This window comes from Anabas testudineus, chromosome 4 (assembly GCF_900324465.2).
Source record: "Anabas testudineus chromosome 4, fAnaTes1.2, whole genome shotgun sequence".
Classification (NCBI taxonomy): Eukaryota; Metazoa; Chordata; class Actinopteri; order Anabantiformes; family Anabantidae; genus Anabas; species Anabas testudineus.
The window spans coordinates 5986583-6004140 of record NC_046613.1 but is presented as its reverse complement, the minus strand read 5'-3'; the positions used below and the strand labels follow the sequence as shown (position 1 = coordinate 6004140).

At 37.9% G+C, this 17558-nt stretch overlaps 2 protein-coding genes across 2 annotated transcripts in view; one reads left to right on the top strand and one right to left on the bottom strand.

Moving 5' to 3' along the window:
* Positions 1-70: 70 nt before the first annotated feature.
* On the bottom strand, positions 71-3400 carry LOC113152370 (synapse-associated protein 1). Its single transcript, XM_026345584.2, has 9 exons — positions 3041-3400; positions 2770-2888; positions 2603-2669; positions 2059-2132; positions 1807-1946; positions 1530-1672; positions 1332-1390; positions 1068-1209; positions 71-971 (listed from the first exon to the last, which is right to left on the bottom strand). Exons 1-9 carry the CDS (start codon positions 3246-3248, stop codon positions 844-846), a joined length of 1080 nt encoding a protein of 359 aa, XP_026201369.1. The 5' UTR covers positions 3249-3400; the 3' UTR covers positions 71-843.
* A 315-nt stretch (positions 3401-3715) lies between these two features.
* Positions 3716-17558, top strand: part of shroom2a (shroom family member 2a) — a 29677-nt gene continuing 15834 nt past the window's right edge. The window contains exons 1-3 of the mRNA XM_026345583.1: positions 3716-3994; positions 5986-6196; positions 13930-14078. Of these exons, the coding sequence (XP_026201368.1) occupies positions 5990-6196; positions 13930-14078 (356 nt within the window). The 5' untranslated portion in view covers positions 3716-3994; positions 5986-5989. The remainder of the gene's footprint in view (positions 3995-5985; positions 6197-13929; positions 14079-17558) is intronic.

Here is a 17558-nt window from a genome sequence, read left to right as displayed (position 1 = left end):
GATAAAGAGGTTTAAATGTTTTACATAAATGTGACAATGCGCACACAGTACAAACACAAAAGACAAAGGATTACATTAGGACACCATCAGTTTAATCTATACAAATCGTTATAGGTTCAACAAACACGTACAGATAGGGACAAAAAGAAATATCACTTGATTTGCTTTATGGAATCATTGCAGCAGAAAAGTAGCACCTGTAGAGGTAGAGCTAAAGTATATAGGCTACGATTTGACACTTCACATTTGTTTTATGTTAAAGAAAATGTAACACTTAAAAGAAGGCAGCACATTCCTCACTGTCCCAAATGAACAGTTCACTTCTTGAGCAATACAATGCATCCTTGCTCAAGTCAATATCCTCACTGGTTTTGCTGCTACAGCATCCTTTGGTCTGGAATGGAATTCCAGAAGTTTTTTGCCAATGTAAGCAAACTTCATACAGTCGATGTCCCTGTGTAACACATTGTTCAGTCAGTTCGTTCACTATCGGATGCTTCTTTTGCTGCATCTTAGCATTAACCTGTTACTGACACTGGCTGCAGTTCAGCAGACGCTACACTTTCCTACTTTAAATCTCATTCGTCTTTCTCCTCCTCTATTAGCTGCACGAGACGACACTTAACATTTGTGGACAAGTTTTAGAACTATTAAGGCCACAGAAATAAGAGTATAAGAGTTAATCATATTCAGAGGTAATTCAGAGGTCATTCTCAGTTATGAGAGCTTTTTAAAAAGCCCAGCATTGTAATTTATCTGTTCACAGTGAGGAAAACCTCTGGTCAGGTGCCGTTTCTGAATTTAAAGGTGTCTTTCAAAAAGCTAATGCTGATGGGGCCTGCTCTAGCTGTCCCCCTTTAGCATCTCTTCAATCTCTCTGTCCCAGTTGTCATCATTGTTCTCAGTATCAGCCAGGACGTCGTACTCCTGAAGTTCCTCTTGCAACTCTCTCTCCCACTCTGCAGTCTCCTCTGGACATTTAAAAAAAAAAAAAAAGTTGAGTCACTCACTGAACTCTGAGAAACTCTACTTATTACACTATAACCCAGTTCAACCAAAAGACGTACGCTGTTGTGTGCTTGGATGTTCCCTCTTGTCCAGAACCAGCTGTTCCATTTCTCTGCGTAGGTCGTCCTCATTTATCTTGCACGAGTCAAAGGCATCGCTGACAAATTCAGAAACAGGCGGGCTGGTGGAGATCTCCTCATCCTGTCATTACAGAAGCGAAAGGAAGGAAGTCAGATTATAACTACACTCATTTCAATTAAATATCTGCTTTATGGTAAACATTCTATTTATTATTCAGTTTATGAGTTTAAGAGGTGTCTCACCTCACTGGACTTTGGTTTGGGACTTCTTATGGCAGGGGGAGATTTCTGTTTAACTACATCTGCAAAAATCAATTTTAACATTGTCTCTTAAGTATATTAAAAGTAAAAAGACAATCTAAGCTGAAGGTAGAATTATTTACTTCCTGTTAAGAACATAAACACACATCTTACAGTTTTCCACTACACAGTAGATTGTACCTTTTAAACTATGCTCTTCATGACCTTTGTTCATGTCTCTCTTCTCAGAAGCCTGTTGTGCTGCTAGAGCTGTGAGCTGAGCCGACTGTTTTATCAGTGATACACGGTAGAAATAATTCTTCCAGAAGACGTCCTCTTTCACCCTAAAAAGAAGGTCGTTGCCTCAGTGGTGGGATGCCATTGAATATTTTTGTTTTTAATAAACACACTCCTATGTGGGGATGCACATGATGAAAACAGAGGGCAAAGTAATAATTCAGTGTCAAAACATTCTCACTGTTTGGGGACCAGATGGAAGCGCATCTTCCTGAGGAGCTCGTCTTCCTCCAGCATCACCATGGCGACTGGATACATTTGCTCAAAGTCAAAGTGAAATTGCACCCCAGCAGGAGGATCTCGCAAAAAATTTCTTTTGTCCTGTCATCAAATAAAGGCAAGTCAATTTTTGATATTATTTCTATTATTTTGAGGCGTGATTTATTTCTTCTGAATCAAAGAGAGAAAATGCCGTATGAAGAGGAATACTTACAGCTGACAGAGATAAAATCTGTTGCTGTATAGTGTCTTCGTCATTATAACCAACCCACGGTGGCACCGCATCAGCTAGAACAATGAAGACTAGTCTGTAGTTACTGTGTTGTGATGTGACGCACTTCCACATCATGTAGAGTACAGATGGTAAAGTATTGATACAGTTACACTTTTGTTCCTTCAGGCTCTCTACTTAATATAATATATAATAATATAATCGATACTACATGACTGGCTTTCATCCATTACAGACATATCAACAGTAGCTGGTACGCAAAGCACAGACAATGCTGATAATGTCAAATCAGCAGGAGACAAAGCAGAAGTCTGACCAGAGAAACATCTGTCTTGTGAAGATGAGCTGAAGCTGAAACACAGCACTCTGATGCAACATCCATGTTTTTATTTTACACTGATGTGTAATGTGCTGAAGCAGAGAGCCTGAAGAACAAAAACTGTAGAACTTTTCAAATACTAAGGGCTGGACTGCACTTAATGCATACACACTGAATAAATGAAGAAACACAATATTCACTACTTACAGGACCTTTTCGCTTTGTTCTGCTGAACAAACCTTTCTTGTTCTTTCTGGAAATCACCCAAAATAGTCTGCAGAAGAAATATATTTCATGACACTGGCCAAACCTCTAAAGAGGTAAAGAGATAGATAAAATCATTCCATTTAAAACAGAGAGATAATGATGTTTACCTGATCAATAATCCCATTAATCTTCCCCTCCTCCACACTTTTCTTCAGCGTTTGTGCTGTTTCAACCACAGATTCAGAAAGTTTCTTTGAGGCATTGCTGGCGAAATTATAAATTAGGCCTGTAAAGAAGCACATTCAACTAAGATTAGCTATAACCTCGACATACAAGACATCTCAGGTTACGGATCCAAACACAGGAAGCGCAGATCACTCGTACCAGTAGCCTAGGACAAAGTTTACAATTTCAATTGATCAACTTTATCACACTTACCACTGAAACCCTTGGCTTTCTGAATAAGCTGAGTTGACTCAGCATCCTTCTTCACAGCACTAGAGGTCTGAGCTCCTTCAGCTTCGGTGGCCTGTTTGTTTGTTTCTTCAGTGTTGTCTTCATTTACAGCTATAGCACATTCGCCTTCTTGTTTACCTTTGCCATTTTCGTTTGCTATTCCAAGCCAGGTTCCCCAGTTAGTAAACATACTTAGCAACACTTAACAAGACTACTTGATTACTGTTACAACGCGTTCTTGATCATGCTCTTGATGAATCGTTTCGTTTTCTGTGCTAGTTTTCTGAAAAAGTGTGATAGCTGGTGACGTTACAACAATTACCAACTTCCGCGAACTTGTTTTATTTTGGCCCTACTGCCTACCCTTAACAGGTTAACCGGTTGTCATGGGAACGTACGCGCTCCCGTTCGAAATGCAGATTTTATCTTTTGGTTAGCTAGCTAATTAATAGTTAATTACTTTAGCGAGTTTGCTGTGGTTAAATATGTGTCTTTAGTTGGCTAGAGTAGGGTTGTATCTATACCCATAAAGCAGATTAAACTTTTTACAGGGAAACGTTAGCGTTCTTGCTAAATAACGGTAGAGGGCACACTTGCGCTTTGTTTTTGCTACACTTGTTATCCCTGTTGTCCATGGATGGAGCTAGTTAGCTTAGCTCATTTAAACTCTCTTGAGTGTGTTAGTGTGTCGATCTCGGTTTGTGTCATGAAGTAGGATAATTCAACGGGTCGGACCGCTGCGTTGGAAATTCTCGTCTCGTTTCACGAAACTGTTTGTACAACAGGTGATTCAAAAAAGACTTAAAACGCGGTCTATTTGAAAATAAAGACGGTAACAAAAGATGAAGTATGTGTAAAGAAAACCTGGGATATAGCTGCGTGCCACCCGGAGGAAGCTTTCGTGTTCACCGGTTTATCCAGAAGTTCTTTTCCCAGGTAAGGTCAGTCGTTTACGTTGGAGTTTAGTAAGAATTTCTCATAACTCCATACAACTTATGACATGAAGTTGTTAGTTTTATGATACGTCGTCTAAACGTAAAGAATTCGTTTAGTTTTTACACAGCACGTCTGTTAGCTTAGTTTGTCTTATTTGTCGGTACAGGCGAAGATGGGTCCATTGTGCTGCTCGACATTGTTAATGTGTTTAATTCTCTCACACATAAGAGCATTACCTTTAAGTCAGCATGTCCACAGTATAGCAACAGGTGTTTACCAAGGGTTATAGATTACCTAAACTAGCGACACCGGGATGCAGTTGTATTCCTTATAAACACAGAACAGTTCGTTTGTTGGTCCGAGTTGTAAGTGTTAACGTTTACTCATTCTTTTCCTATACTAAGGTCTTGGCCCTTTAAAATTAAAAGCCCTGATATTATTTCTCTGGTCCAGTATCATGTGTTTTCCAAAAGGCTTATTTAGAAGAATCTTACTTGTCGTAAATATGCCAATGCATAGACTTCCTGCACTGGAATTGTGATCCTTGCCAAAATAATAATGCCCAATAGTGACACCAAATGCCGTAATTTACTGACAGATTTTAAAGTAATAATGTTGCCGTGTTTTATATATCATCGTTAAAAAAAACATAACAAGTTGCTCGTAAGCCATTAGTCTACTTTACATATCAAATTTAGTTTTTGTCAAATAATATGAACACGTAAGATTAGACCACTGCATTTTAACAGTGTTTTATTGAACTTCATCAGTATATCATTGTTATTTACTTTTTTTTTTTTGTTTAGCAAAAAATTAAAAAACTAACTGTGAGGGGGATTAATTCATTCACTAAATAGTTTGACAGTGATACATTAATCTATTATCTCTTGCAAACAGTACTCTTACACTTAAAAAATTAGACAAAACATTTAACCCTGTAACATTTTTTGTGCCTTCTCCATTCATTTGCAGAGGCTCACTTAGCTTTATTCCTGAGTCTAGATTGTAGAGGGGTTAGGGTTAAGGTTAGTCTTTCAGGTCTCAGTCAGGTTCAAGAAGGTTTAAAAGATATGCACTATAACATAAGGCCAGACTATGCTGAGCTGACAGTGACCAGTAAAATCTCTGTCCTTTCTAAAACTCACTGTCAACATGAGTAACTCTGTAATGCTGAAATGAGGGTAATATTGACTTGCTTTTTAGTACCATTAAAGACCTTGCTGTAGTTTTATGTCATTAGATCTCAGAGAGTGCTACAGCAGGGGGTCATCAGCATAGCACTGGAACAGAACATGCACGCAGATTACCTGACAGCATTATATAAGAAGTAGGTTGTGCACTTTCAACTATAGTCTTTATTTCAACTATTTGAAATAGTCTATTTGTTCAACAGTAATGTACACTGTCCGTCCAAAAAAAAAAAAAAAAGTCACCACCTGGATTTAACTAAGCAAATAGGCAAGAGCCTCCATGGATGATTGTTGTTGTTCCAGCTGGCAGTAAGTTATTTAACCCTAACTCATGCAGTGAGTAGCTTCTTATGTTAACTGACACATCCTGTGCTCATGGAAAAGATTCTAATCTATTTCAGAAAGGTCAAATTATTGGCATAAACCAATCAAAGAAAACATCTAAGGAGATTGATGAAACTACTAAATCTGGGTTAAGAACCATCCAATGGAAGAAGGTCATGTGGTCTGATGAGTCCATATTTACCCTGTTCCAGAGAGATGGGTGAATCAGGGTAAGAAGAGAGGCGGGTGAAGTGATGCACCTATATATCTATAGGCATGTAGATATGTACAGTGACTACTGTACAAGCCTGTGGGGGCAGTGCTATGATCTGGGATTACTGCAGTTGGTCAGGTCTAGGTTCAGCAACATTGTATACCCAAAGAATGAGGTCAGCGTATATTATGGCAAGTGTTGTTTGAACATGATCTAATTGTCTTATTTTTCGGTATTTCTATTTCTATTTTTATTTTTAACAGTACCATGGATGCTGAGCGATATAAAAATGATCCACACTATACAGAAGCCGAGAACCTTTGGCATGTGATGCAGAAATCAGGAGATCTGGACCAGGGGAGCAGAGATGTTGAAGGCTGGAAGCTGGTGGATGCATTTCTTTCAGGAGGTGCACCATGGGGATTTACACTTAGTGGTGGACTGGAGTATCGGGAACCTCTGCTAATAACAAAGGTAAATAATTGGTCAATCAAAACTGAGACTTTAAGAGATGTGTGCAGGCTGAAAGAAATCCTTTTCTGTTAACTGTGCAATAATGAAGTCAGTAAAGTGTCATAGAACAAAAGTGCAAAAAAAAAAAAGCATCCCACTGAAAATTTTTTGTCACTTTCAAAGTAAATGACAAATAACAATAAGGACACTGAGTTTTGCTAATAGTGTAGAACTGCATCATCATCATCATCATCATCATCATCATCAATTACTTCAAATCAATTTTATGAAATATGAAATGTTTACAATTTATTTTTATTTATTATCATATAACTTAATATAAATACATTATTTTCAGATTCTGGTCAGTAAAATGACAGAGGAGGATAGGTATAACATGAAACAAATGCTAGATCTTTAAATTCTGTGTAAATATGTTTTAAATATGTATTTATTCATTCATTCATCCATTCACTCCTTTATTCATATAGAGCAGCTTTGCTCTTTTAACAAAATGCTTTTGGTTGACTGGACTATCTCTCATTTTAGTCCCAAGTGAAATACCTCAACACCTAGGTGGATTGCCATGAAATTATAATTATAGATATATAGACCATATATAGGTCACCTATTTGGTTATATTGCTAATGCTTGCTAACATGCTAACATATTTGATCTAAGTTGATGAACATGATCAGAAATTACACCTGCTTAGCATCAGCATTTTCAGCATTGACATTATGAGCATGTTAGCATGCTGATGTCAGCATTTACCTCGCCCCAGTAACTAAATACAGCCTCACAGAGCAAATAACCCGGCTGTAGACCGTTATTCTTGTTTCAGTTCAAGATATAATCAGTTTTCTCCAAAAAGTTGACATTCTACAGAACATATATGAGAGCTTGTAATACTTGTATTTCATGACTTTAGTAATGAACCACTGTCCACAATAACCATGAGATGGAGAGTACTTAATCACAGTTCTGAAATCACACTACCTCACCACATTACCTCACTTCTCTAAATGTAATGATTTACTACAGAAGACCTTGATGGTTAATTTGAAATACCAACACCTGTTTGTCAGGAGCCATATCTCTGCTTGATTTTGTTGCCCGTTTCTGTATTGACCCAAAACGGGTTCAAAGTCCACTTCAGATGTGCAAAATTCAGGATCTCGGGCACAGTGTGGGCTTACAGTCAGGACCACCTTCACCCTATTAGTGTAGGTTTTACAAGCATGTGATTCAAATAACTAGAATTCTGATCATTTTAAGTCTTTAAGCTGTATTAATTAGCTAAGTCACATTGCTGAATCGTGTGAGGTGAACCATTGCCTAGCTGGACGGCTGTTCTCTGGTTTGAAATTGTCAGCATTCTGTCGTTAATGTTTTGTCACTGATCACCACATCCTTAATCCAAGGACCAACGTAAGTGGACCTTTTTGCATTTGATGGTGAGATGTTAACTCCTCAGAAGTCTTTTACTCTGAACTCTTCACTGGTGCTTCAGAAAACATTTCAGTAATCTCATAAAGTAAACTGGTCACGGACTAAACATAACATATTTCTCAAGCTGTCTTAAAAAGTCTCAGAGTTTAGTTTGCTGTCACTTAGGCTACGGTTTGTGTTATTAAATCACACCTGGACTTGTGCTTTCTCACATTTTTATGCCAGGTTGAAATTCAGTTCAGAGGTTAGCTTGTGGTACCAGGAGCAGGGGAGGAATGTTGGAGCTTTGTTTGATTATTCTAAATGTGGTGAATTATCTGTGACAGCCTGAAGCTCTTAGGAATGAGTGATGAGATAAATGAAGTGAGAATTAGTGATTTGTGCTCTTTTGGAATGGCAAATTATAGCCTCTGATTTACAAAGTTGTACTGTTGAAATAATCCTCCTTTTCCCTCACTGTATATCTAGAGACTATTGCCTGTCATTGAAAAAAGAAATGTTGAAAGTCTCTTATTACTCATGTTTGTCTGTTTAATGACATAAATACAGGGGTGTACTGCAGGCATATACTAGTAACCTTGTTGTATTTTTTAATTCACTTTGCTCTTTATATGCACACTTTTTGTCATGATGACTTCAGTTAAATAAATTGTAGGTTGTGGTTTCACCCACGTGTGCCCTATGTCCTATTTACTGTGGGCACAGTGTTAAAATAACAAATACATCCTGTCTGAACAGGTAGGACTACAATGATGCGGGAGCTAAAATCAGCTCATAATGCCTCTTAGATTTCTCCTGGGAACTGTATGAAATTATAACCATTTTGTATGTGACCATAAAAAATCAGTATTTGCTGTGTTCACCTTGAAGAGGTGAACAAAGCTATAGACAAAACAGGCTACTTAAACATGTCAAGATGTACTTAAAGGCACAGTCACTCTTTAATAACTGCAGGCAGCAAATTAGCAAAAATACTTAGAAGAACTTTGACGGTTGTGTAGCATTCACTTTATTCCAAACGCTTCAGGACTATTATGTTTAATTCACAGTTCTTGCTTATTTGTGAATATATCTGTTTCTTTCACTCTCTACAAATGTTCGAACGATTTGCCTGTCTCACTTAATGCTGCAAAACCAAGCAGACTTTATGATATGTTTCCTAATTACACATCAGCCAGAGTGCGTTTGCTGAACTACACATCTTTTAAGCAGTTTTCCTTTTAGTAGTCTTATTTGTATGCTTGTACTATATATATATTTCAGTGTGAGTAGTGAGAGCATGGTGGGATGGCTTTTCATATATGAAACATAGTTTTACAGAGGCCATATTAATAATTTTCTCACTTGTCTGCATTCTGTCAGATTAATATAATAAAATGTAATAAAAATGGCCCACAGATTGATGAGAGGTTTAGAGTATTGGTTAAAAATATCCTGGATCTAATTAAAATTCTGAACATTCCACTCATAGCTCAGGTTATGGTCAAGGTCTTCATGGAGTTCAAGTCCTTAGTCTCAATAAACTTAAATAATCCTGTTTTACACAGCACAGCTGGGCATGCACCTCCCTACATATGTTTCCTCTGCCAGAGTCAAATTTTATATAGAAGAAAATATTGTTTACTCCTGAAAAACCAGCACCAGAAACACTGCAAAAATGTCTCTGTTCTTCCATGTTGTGATAAATCACCTGCAGGTAAACAGGTTTTACCAATTATTGAATCCTTTGTGTGAAAACATTGTGGGTTCAATTTGGCTGGGCCAGCATTGCTCAACGTCTGGAGCAGAGATGGTTCATGCAGAATAGATTTCTAGCTCAGTGGAGGAGAAAGATTCGAAGATTCAGAAAGTTTTCTGCTTGTGGAAGCTGGGATTTTAGAGGTAGTACTATGGAATGCAGGAACGACTGAATGATTAGGCTGAAAAGAACTGATTGAGTCTGTACTCTTTGATGGAAATGTTCAGTATTTACATAAAGTACAAAACCTAGTTGTTGTAAAGGTTCTTTAGTGTTCGCTGAATGATTCAGCCAAAACATATATTTAAACAGTTTACCACAGGAGATGAAGAGTTTGTGTAAGTCTGACAGCTGAGTCGTACTCTCAGTATAGTTAGTTTTTAAGGAATAGTTTGGGGTTTTCAAAGCTTGTCTTAATACAAGATTATATGTTTGGGATCTTATGCCTTATGTTTAAGGAACTACAGCTACGTCTTTTCACGCACACACTGAGTTTCAGATAGCACCTTGAACACGACTATGTGAAAATGCACAGCCCTTGTTCTGTGCACAACCACCATTCTGGCCCCAGCTACTTTCATCGTAGTTGTGTTCTGGGTGAAATTTGATGCAGTATGTGTAACGATTGTAGCAATCTCATAATAACCTAATTATTGTTTTAAGACCAGCTTGAAAAAAATCCCCAAATATTACTATAACATATTAATCCTGGAAGAATTTGTCTTTTGTAAACCACCTTTTTGTGAGTTGTGTTTGGAACTTCTTAAAGTGACTAAAATTAAGTGTAATTATTAAATTCTTTTATTTGAATAAAAAAATGCATATATTCTTAAAACATTTACATTTAGAGGCAGCAATTTAACTGAAACCTGAACAACTACAAGCGGTGCTAAGGTCAAATTTGGGTGACTTAAGTGGTTGCTGTATGCCTGTCAAACCGCCCTAAACGTTGTCAATGGTGTGAGCAGGCATTGTCTGAAACCATACATGTTCAGTGTCTTGTCAGCATGCTGCACAGGACATCTATCAGCAGAAAACACCACATCCTTCCCTTCATGTCCCACAGAGAGACATAAGGCTATTTTTGAGGATACTCGGGCATCCAGGATGGCTGCAGTTTGCCTGATTGTAGCCTGGAGGAAGATTGTAAACAAAGGACATTGTATGGCTCATGCTGATTGGGCTGTCATGGAGGAAAAAGTGACTCTACCGTGATGTTTTGAAAACATTGCCTTTACTCGCCTTTATGTTTTCTGCTGCTTGACACTGTCTTCTCTTCTTGTTCTTTATAACAGTTTAACTTCTTTCATGCTCTCCTTTTTAATGATATTGAACTCTTTTGGCAAAAACTTATGTACAAGCTTTTGGACTTTTTTGCCTACAAAGTTAAAAACCTTTAAACATCTTTATCTCATCTTTCAAACTTTGCAACCAGGTACATGTTGGAGATTGTAACTCACTATATAGTGCCAATGTGATCTGATACTTGTAAGATACAGTTACAAGATAAAGTATGTGAACCTTTTGGAATTTCATGGTTTTCTGCGTTAGTTTGTCATAAAAGGTGATCTGATCTGAGTCAAGATTATTAACAAATATAATGTGCTTAAATTAATAACACAAAAAAACCAAACATTTTGAGTTCACTCTGCACAAAGAGCATGTAAAATGTAAAAGTATTCAAAATACTGTTTATATTAAGACTGACTTTCCAGTTGCCATGCTGTATAACCAGGGTGTTTTTTTGACCCTTTGAAACCTTGTAACCTAGTGTCAATGCATCATCAGTGCGTCAGTTCAGTCTCTACAAAATACACTACCATATGAGGACCTTCTCAGGAACCTAGCCAGCCATCATAAAAATCTTTATTCTGCCTTACTTTAGCCCTGTCTTGCTTTAGCCCTGCCTTAAAATTGGTTTTATAGAAAAATGAAAAGGGCTCTGGTTTTCTGTGTTCGGGATAAGATGTAATGATCTGTAAATCTACACATACCTCTGTAGTTGAGTCATATGCCCCCCACCCCACATCTCCTCTCACAGGTTGAGTGGAGACCTGATAATCAGCTGCAGAGCTTTGCTTTTGTGTGTTAATGTGCCAACTGCCAAGCAATTCTCACTGCTTTTCTTTCCACACTGAGCCATGCTGTGGTGCACCTCTCATATCTGACTTTCTGTGTTAGGGTGAGGACAGCCCTGACCTTATTCTGTCTGACACTTCTGATACTCTCTCTGTAGCTGTGATCCTTTCAATCTTATGTCCATGGGTCCTCTACAGAGATACAGCAGAAAAATACTGACCTGACATAAGTGCACTGTGCTGTGTTATTCCAGGTGTCTGCCCTCAAACACAGTGCAGTTTGTTTTTACATCCTACCACAGACTTGGACAGCAGCTTTTTGATGTATTTTTATAGCCTTTGATCCTTGTCTTTAGAAACTGGCCTACCTGCTGTTAACTTTGAGGAACAGACTGTTTCTTCAGTCACTGTAAAACATATTGTGTTTGTGAGTGTGTCATTCCCAAATAGTGTCCCACCCTCAAAGATGCACTGATAAAATGTGGTTAGATATCACATATCATTTTTCCCTCATCTTCAATAAACAACGTTGAAGCTTTGGTTTCTTTTTTTTTTTTTTGAGCCTAGGGATGGAAAACAACCATTTTATTGCAGAGCTCTGTTTTAAAGCTGAAATATTTAGTTGGTTAATGAGATTTTTTTATACATTTTGCAGACTAGAACACTGTCAGTCATTTGCCTAATAAAAATTGTATGTTTTACACAACACAAAACGTATCGCATAAGATTAGGCAAGAAATTAAAAATTTACACCACCATAGCCCTTAAAACCTACAGTAAATATTAGGGTTCTGCTTATCAAAAGTTTTAAAGTACTTAGAAGCATTAAGTAGCTCCAAGTTTAGGTCATATGAGGGTATTTAATCTCTTACACAACACAGCGGGAGCCCTTGAACATAAGACATCTCTTGACACCCACTTATAAACTGTATATACTGTACATTCTGGTCTCCATTCTGATGTCCATTCTGATGAATAGTTAATAATAATGATCTGCACAATGAGCATTGAAGACGTTATTCATCATTAGTGTTTAGTCATACTGTCTGCTCCTTCCAGTGTCAGATATTCCTAAAGACAATTTAATTTCATGTTGTTCCACATTTTTACCATTTTTACTAAGTGTCAAGTGTGCGAGCATGCAGTGATGATTGGACATTTGTGAACCCCTTAGAATTTTCCCAGTTTCTGCATAAATCTGACTGAAAACATGATCTGATTTCATAAAACTAAATAAAGGAAACACAATCTAACAAACATGACAACACTTAACACATATTCATTTATTCATTGAGAAAAATTGTGTAATCTTAAATATTTGTGTGGCAAATGTATGTGAACCTGGGTACTAATGGTGTGACCTTCTTTTGTAGCAATAACTTCAACTACATGTTTACAGTAACTGTTTTTCAGCCCTGCCATGCACGGCTTACAGGTAGTTTAACTCATTAATCCAGTGCTTCGCAAATAGGGGGGGGCGCGCCCCCGGCGCGGTGCGATGCTGGGGGAGGCGCGTGTGACGCCAGAAAACATGCTTTTTGGCCGTACAACAGAACAGCAGCTTCAACTCAGGGATGATGGTTGACTTCCTTGCACGAAGTTCCTGCTTCGGATCCTACCACAATCTTTCTATAAGATTTAGGTCAGGCCTTTAATTTTGCCATTCTGTGTTTAGAGTTGTGTTAGAGTATTGCTGCATAATCCACTTTCTGTTGAGCTCCAGTTCATAGATGTATAGCTATCAGCAGAATTAGCTTGTACAACTCATGGCTCCCTCCATGATTGCAAGCTGTCCTGGTCCAGAAGCAACAAAGCGGGCCCAAATCATGATACTGCCACCACCATATTTCACAGATGGAATATGTGTCTTATGCTAGAATGCAGTATTTGTTGTCGACAAACATAACTCTTGCATGGCCTTGAGCAAACTGTAGATGTGTGGCAATCTTCTTTTTGGAAGCAGTGGCTTCCTCTGCCATGCACACCATTGTTGTTCTCTTGATAATGGAATCAGGAGCACTGATAAATTCCACTGAAAGAGAGGCCTTTTGTTTCCTACAGTAAATGTTACCTTAGGGTTCCTTGTGACCTCCCAGACTATTACACTGCTTGGTCTCACTGTTGGTCAACCATTTCTGGGGAGGGTAACAATGACTTTGAATGCTCTCCATTTGTACATGATCCAGCCCAGTGAGCATCAACAACTCTTCTTCTAAGGCCTTCAGATAACTCTTTTGGTCGACCATTGATACATTTACATAAACCTGTGTTGTCAAGATCAGACTTTGATAGTTAAGACCTAGATTTTTCTTCTAAAACTAAGGTAGGTACTTCGAGGTTTCCACCTGACTCTGTTTGAAACACTGGACTCTAATAAGTGTTTTTTTAATATATCTTTCAATATGTTTCCTTTATTTAGGTTTAGGACTTCTGAAATATAAGGGTGCATGATTCTCAGCTTTCCATTTGCTTTGTTTATGTTCCAGATTGAAGAGGGCAGCAAGGCAGCAGCTGTGTGTCTCCAGGTGGGAGATGAGCTTGTTAGCATCAACGAGATTCCACTGACAGGCTACAGACAGGAGGCAATCTGCCTTGTAAAAGGCTCCCACAAGACCCTCAGCCTAGTGGTGAAAAGGTAGGTAACCAATCCCCTGTTCCCTCCCATATTCTTTCCTCCTACTGCATGTCTGTTGCAATCACAAGTGCACCACACCTTCAGCCTAACAGCTCACCATGGTGACAATAAACCGTGGAGATGGAGAATCCTGGCCTTTGTGGTTGTTTGTGTAGTGCGTCTGCAGTCTACTCTGTGGTATTTCTAAGCTGTCACTGTTGAGTTCTTGGTAGCTGGCAGGTCCTGTTATGCCAGGTTGTACATTATTGCAATTAGCAAGAGTTTGTGGTTGTTAGTTTTTTTTAATGAAAAGTCGAAAGAAGGAAGAAAGGTTATGGATTACATCATTTACATCTATGTTCAATCCCACGCAGGCAGGTGTGACAAGGACAAACAAGGGGAAGTTATAATGCAAATGACACAACGTGGCACTTGAGTTTTCTTTTTTTTTTTTATCAGTTCAGTACTCCTGCTTGTTGCTTGATCTCACACCCTCTGTGATAAGGATTGCTGGTTTGTGTTGCTTTCTCAGCTAGCCACACTTACACCACACATCTCACTTCTTGTCAGTCTCCACAGAGGCACCACTGACAAACAGTGAGCCCACAGTAAATGATTACATTCACTTTTTTGTCAAAAGCCAGCCCTTGTGACTTCATAACTTGTTTAACTGATGAATCATTTGTCAACTGAGTCCTGGAGGCCTTCTTATATGTACAAATGGCCTTGTTGTATGTGTAACACTAGTTTCATTGTCTTATAGCCATCAGCATTTCTTTTTGTATTGTATTGTATCATATCATAACGTAATCCCTAAACAAATTCTAGTGTACAAGGAAGTCCACTCACCAATTATCTCACCACAAGGACATGACTGTCTTACCCATTGTGTTTTATTCACAATAGGCTAGTCTATTATAGAATCTGTAAAAGGGATACATTACTGTCAGTAAAAAAAATTAACAATGTGTTTACCTGCACTATTCAATTGTAAATTAGGCCTAATAAAATAAAATCATAGTTCTAATGACACAGATTAGTTTCTGAATGAGTAAACGGGTAAAAATAATACCTAGGGATATTCTTTTCACTATTCAGCTTTAATAACTTTAATACCTAGAGATTTAGGGACTTAAACCTAATAAAACTGACACTGCAATGGCAATTAGAGCTTCTTTAGCTTCTGTAAAGTGATGTTTTGAAGAGTGAAATTGGGTTTAGTTAGAAGTTAAATAATTTGATGATAAAAACTGTGTCTTAGCTGACGTACAAGAGGGAGCTGTAAGGACATACAGATGCAGTAAAATATAAACAAATTCTTTGATAATTGACATCTAAACACTTCTTACTGTGATATTACTCTACTAGCTACTGCAGCTAACAAGCTGGTTTGCCATTTTACCTAATGAATGGTGTCACTAGTAACACCAAATCACCATTATCTAAATATCCCCAAGGTCGTTATGAAATATTTTAATGGTTTACAGGGCATAAAAAGGCAGCTTGATAAAACATACTTAAAAATAATCATCATGACAGCATTTCTTGGTAAAGGTTGCAGGGATGCTGAAGCCAATCTCAGCTATCTTTGGACAAGAGGTGGTCTCCACACAGGACAGGCTGCTGGTCCACTGGACAACATTGAAAACTGTATTTTATTTTATTTTTATCTGTTGTTTTGTTTCCTCTTGTGTCAACTATGTTACTCCCTCTGGTGGTAGTAGTTTAGTTATATTAATATATATTATATTAAATATTTCTTCAATGTTGTATCTGTTACCAAATTTTTTGGTTTGTGCAGACTTGTCTAATGTGCTCTATTAAGTTTTACTCACTTAGCATGCCAACACGAGTCTTTGTAGAATAAAAGATCAGTTTTCCAGTTGCAGAGAATAGACCACTAGTATACATTATTGTAGTATGTATGAGAAACTAGACAGTAAGCAGACACTGACATAGAAGCAGTACCAGTATTACTATCATGCATAAACACTAACCAGATATCATGCTGGCAGTGTTTCTGATTTCACTTGTTGCTGTGGTTGGAACATGTTTTTTTCATTGTGAAACAGACAGAGAAGTTATTAGTGCGTAGATTAAACTAAAGAAGAGCAAGTTGCATAATTCAATTATCAGACTATTGTCTTTTCAGTATGTTTGTTATTTCAAATGGGGAAAGAAATTTCCTTACAAGTCCTATTGTTTTTATTGCATTATACAGAGACATCTAGTCCCATAGGGCTCTCAGTTCTTTCTGCTTGTCTGCGTTGAAGAATTTACTTTGTTCTGACTGTCTCAAATAGTATCTCCAGTCAGTCATTTTCCAAGGCCACAATAACAAGTCTGTGTCTAATTTAGAATACAGCAGGGTGATAGTGGTTCATTACAGAACCTCAACGCTCCAACTCCAGTCTAATTCCTTCCTCTTTTCATCCAACTGCAGTCGGCATGCTGAATAAAAAACTTGTTTGGCTCAGGAAATGTTTTACAGTGGAGCATTCCACATCACAGCCTGCACCCATGTGCAGCCCTGATGTTTGTCTACTGCTTAACCTGTTCCTAAGCATGCAGGTGTCAGCGATGAAACACGTTTCTTTTCATCTCAAGGGTAATGTTTGATAGTTGAATGAGGATGAGGAAGCTGTCACAACCTGCTTTTGTGTACAGGTGTGGTTTCTTTACACACAGTGAAAGGGAGGAGCTTGATTAGCAAGTCGTGTTTTTTGCATGCAGTGACTAAGTGAGATTGTTATGTCATTTGGGAGAGGGGAAGAGGAGAGGCTTGCCACACAACATGGAGAGAACAGATAGGTGTGGTTATCTATGGGAAAGCATTTTGCCATCTTGCTTCGCACATGCCCTGACAAAACTATTGCACACACCATGCCATTACCACAGATTGCCAAATAAGGAAATGTTTTGCATGTCAAAAATAATTCCAGAAATTGAAATTGAACATTGCATGGTTTGTGCAAAATTTGTTTAAAAACTGTCAACGCTAATTACTGCCTATAGTCAGACACTATAATTGACCTACATTGAGCCTTTGCATGCATGCCAACACTCTATTGTTGGGTTTAGCTAACTATAAATCTAAAGTTGTCATTTAGTTAAATGTGACAGTCTAGCCAGTAATGTGTGACCAAACTGCACTCTGCTTCTACTTGCAATAGTAGAAGCAAAGTCTATAGAATTATAGATACAAGTAGAAGCAACAAAAAAAAGGTTATTTAAAGCACCAATAGCTGTGCTATATTGGCTTGAATGCTTTTTTTTTATTACAGTGGTGGTAATCACCACAGTGTTATCCTTTTTCAATAATGTGTTCACATTATTTTGTAAATTGTATGTTTGTTGTGGCATTTTGTTTCCCCCTTCTGGTATTGTTACAGAAGTACCTCAGTCAATAATGTGCTTCGTTATTAAGCATTAGAGGAGATATTGTTTACTGTAGCAGAGGAAAGTAAAGCTTTTACAAGTTATTGAAGTGATAGAAACATG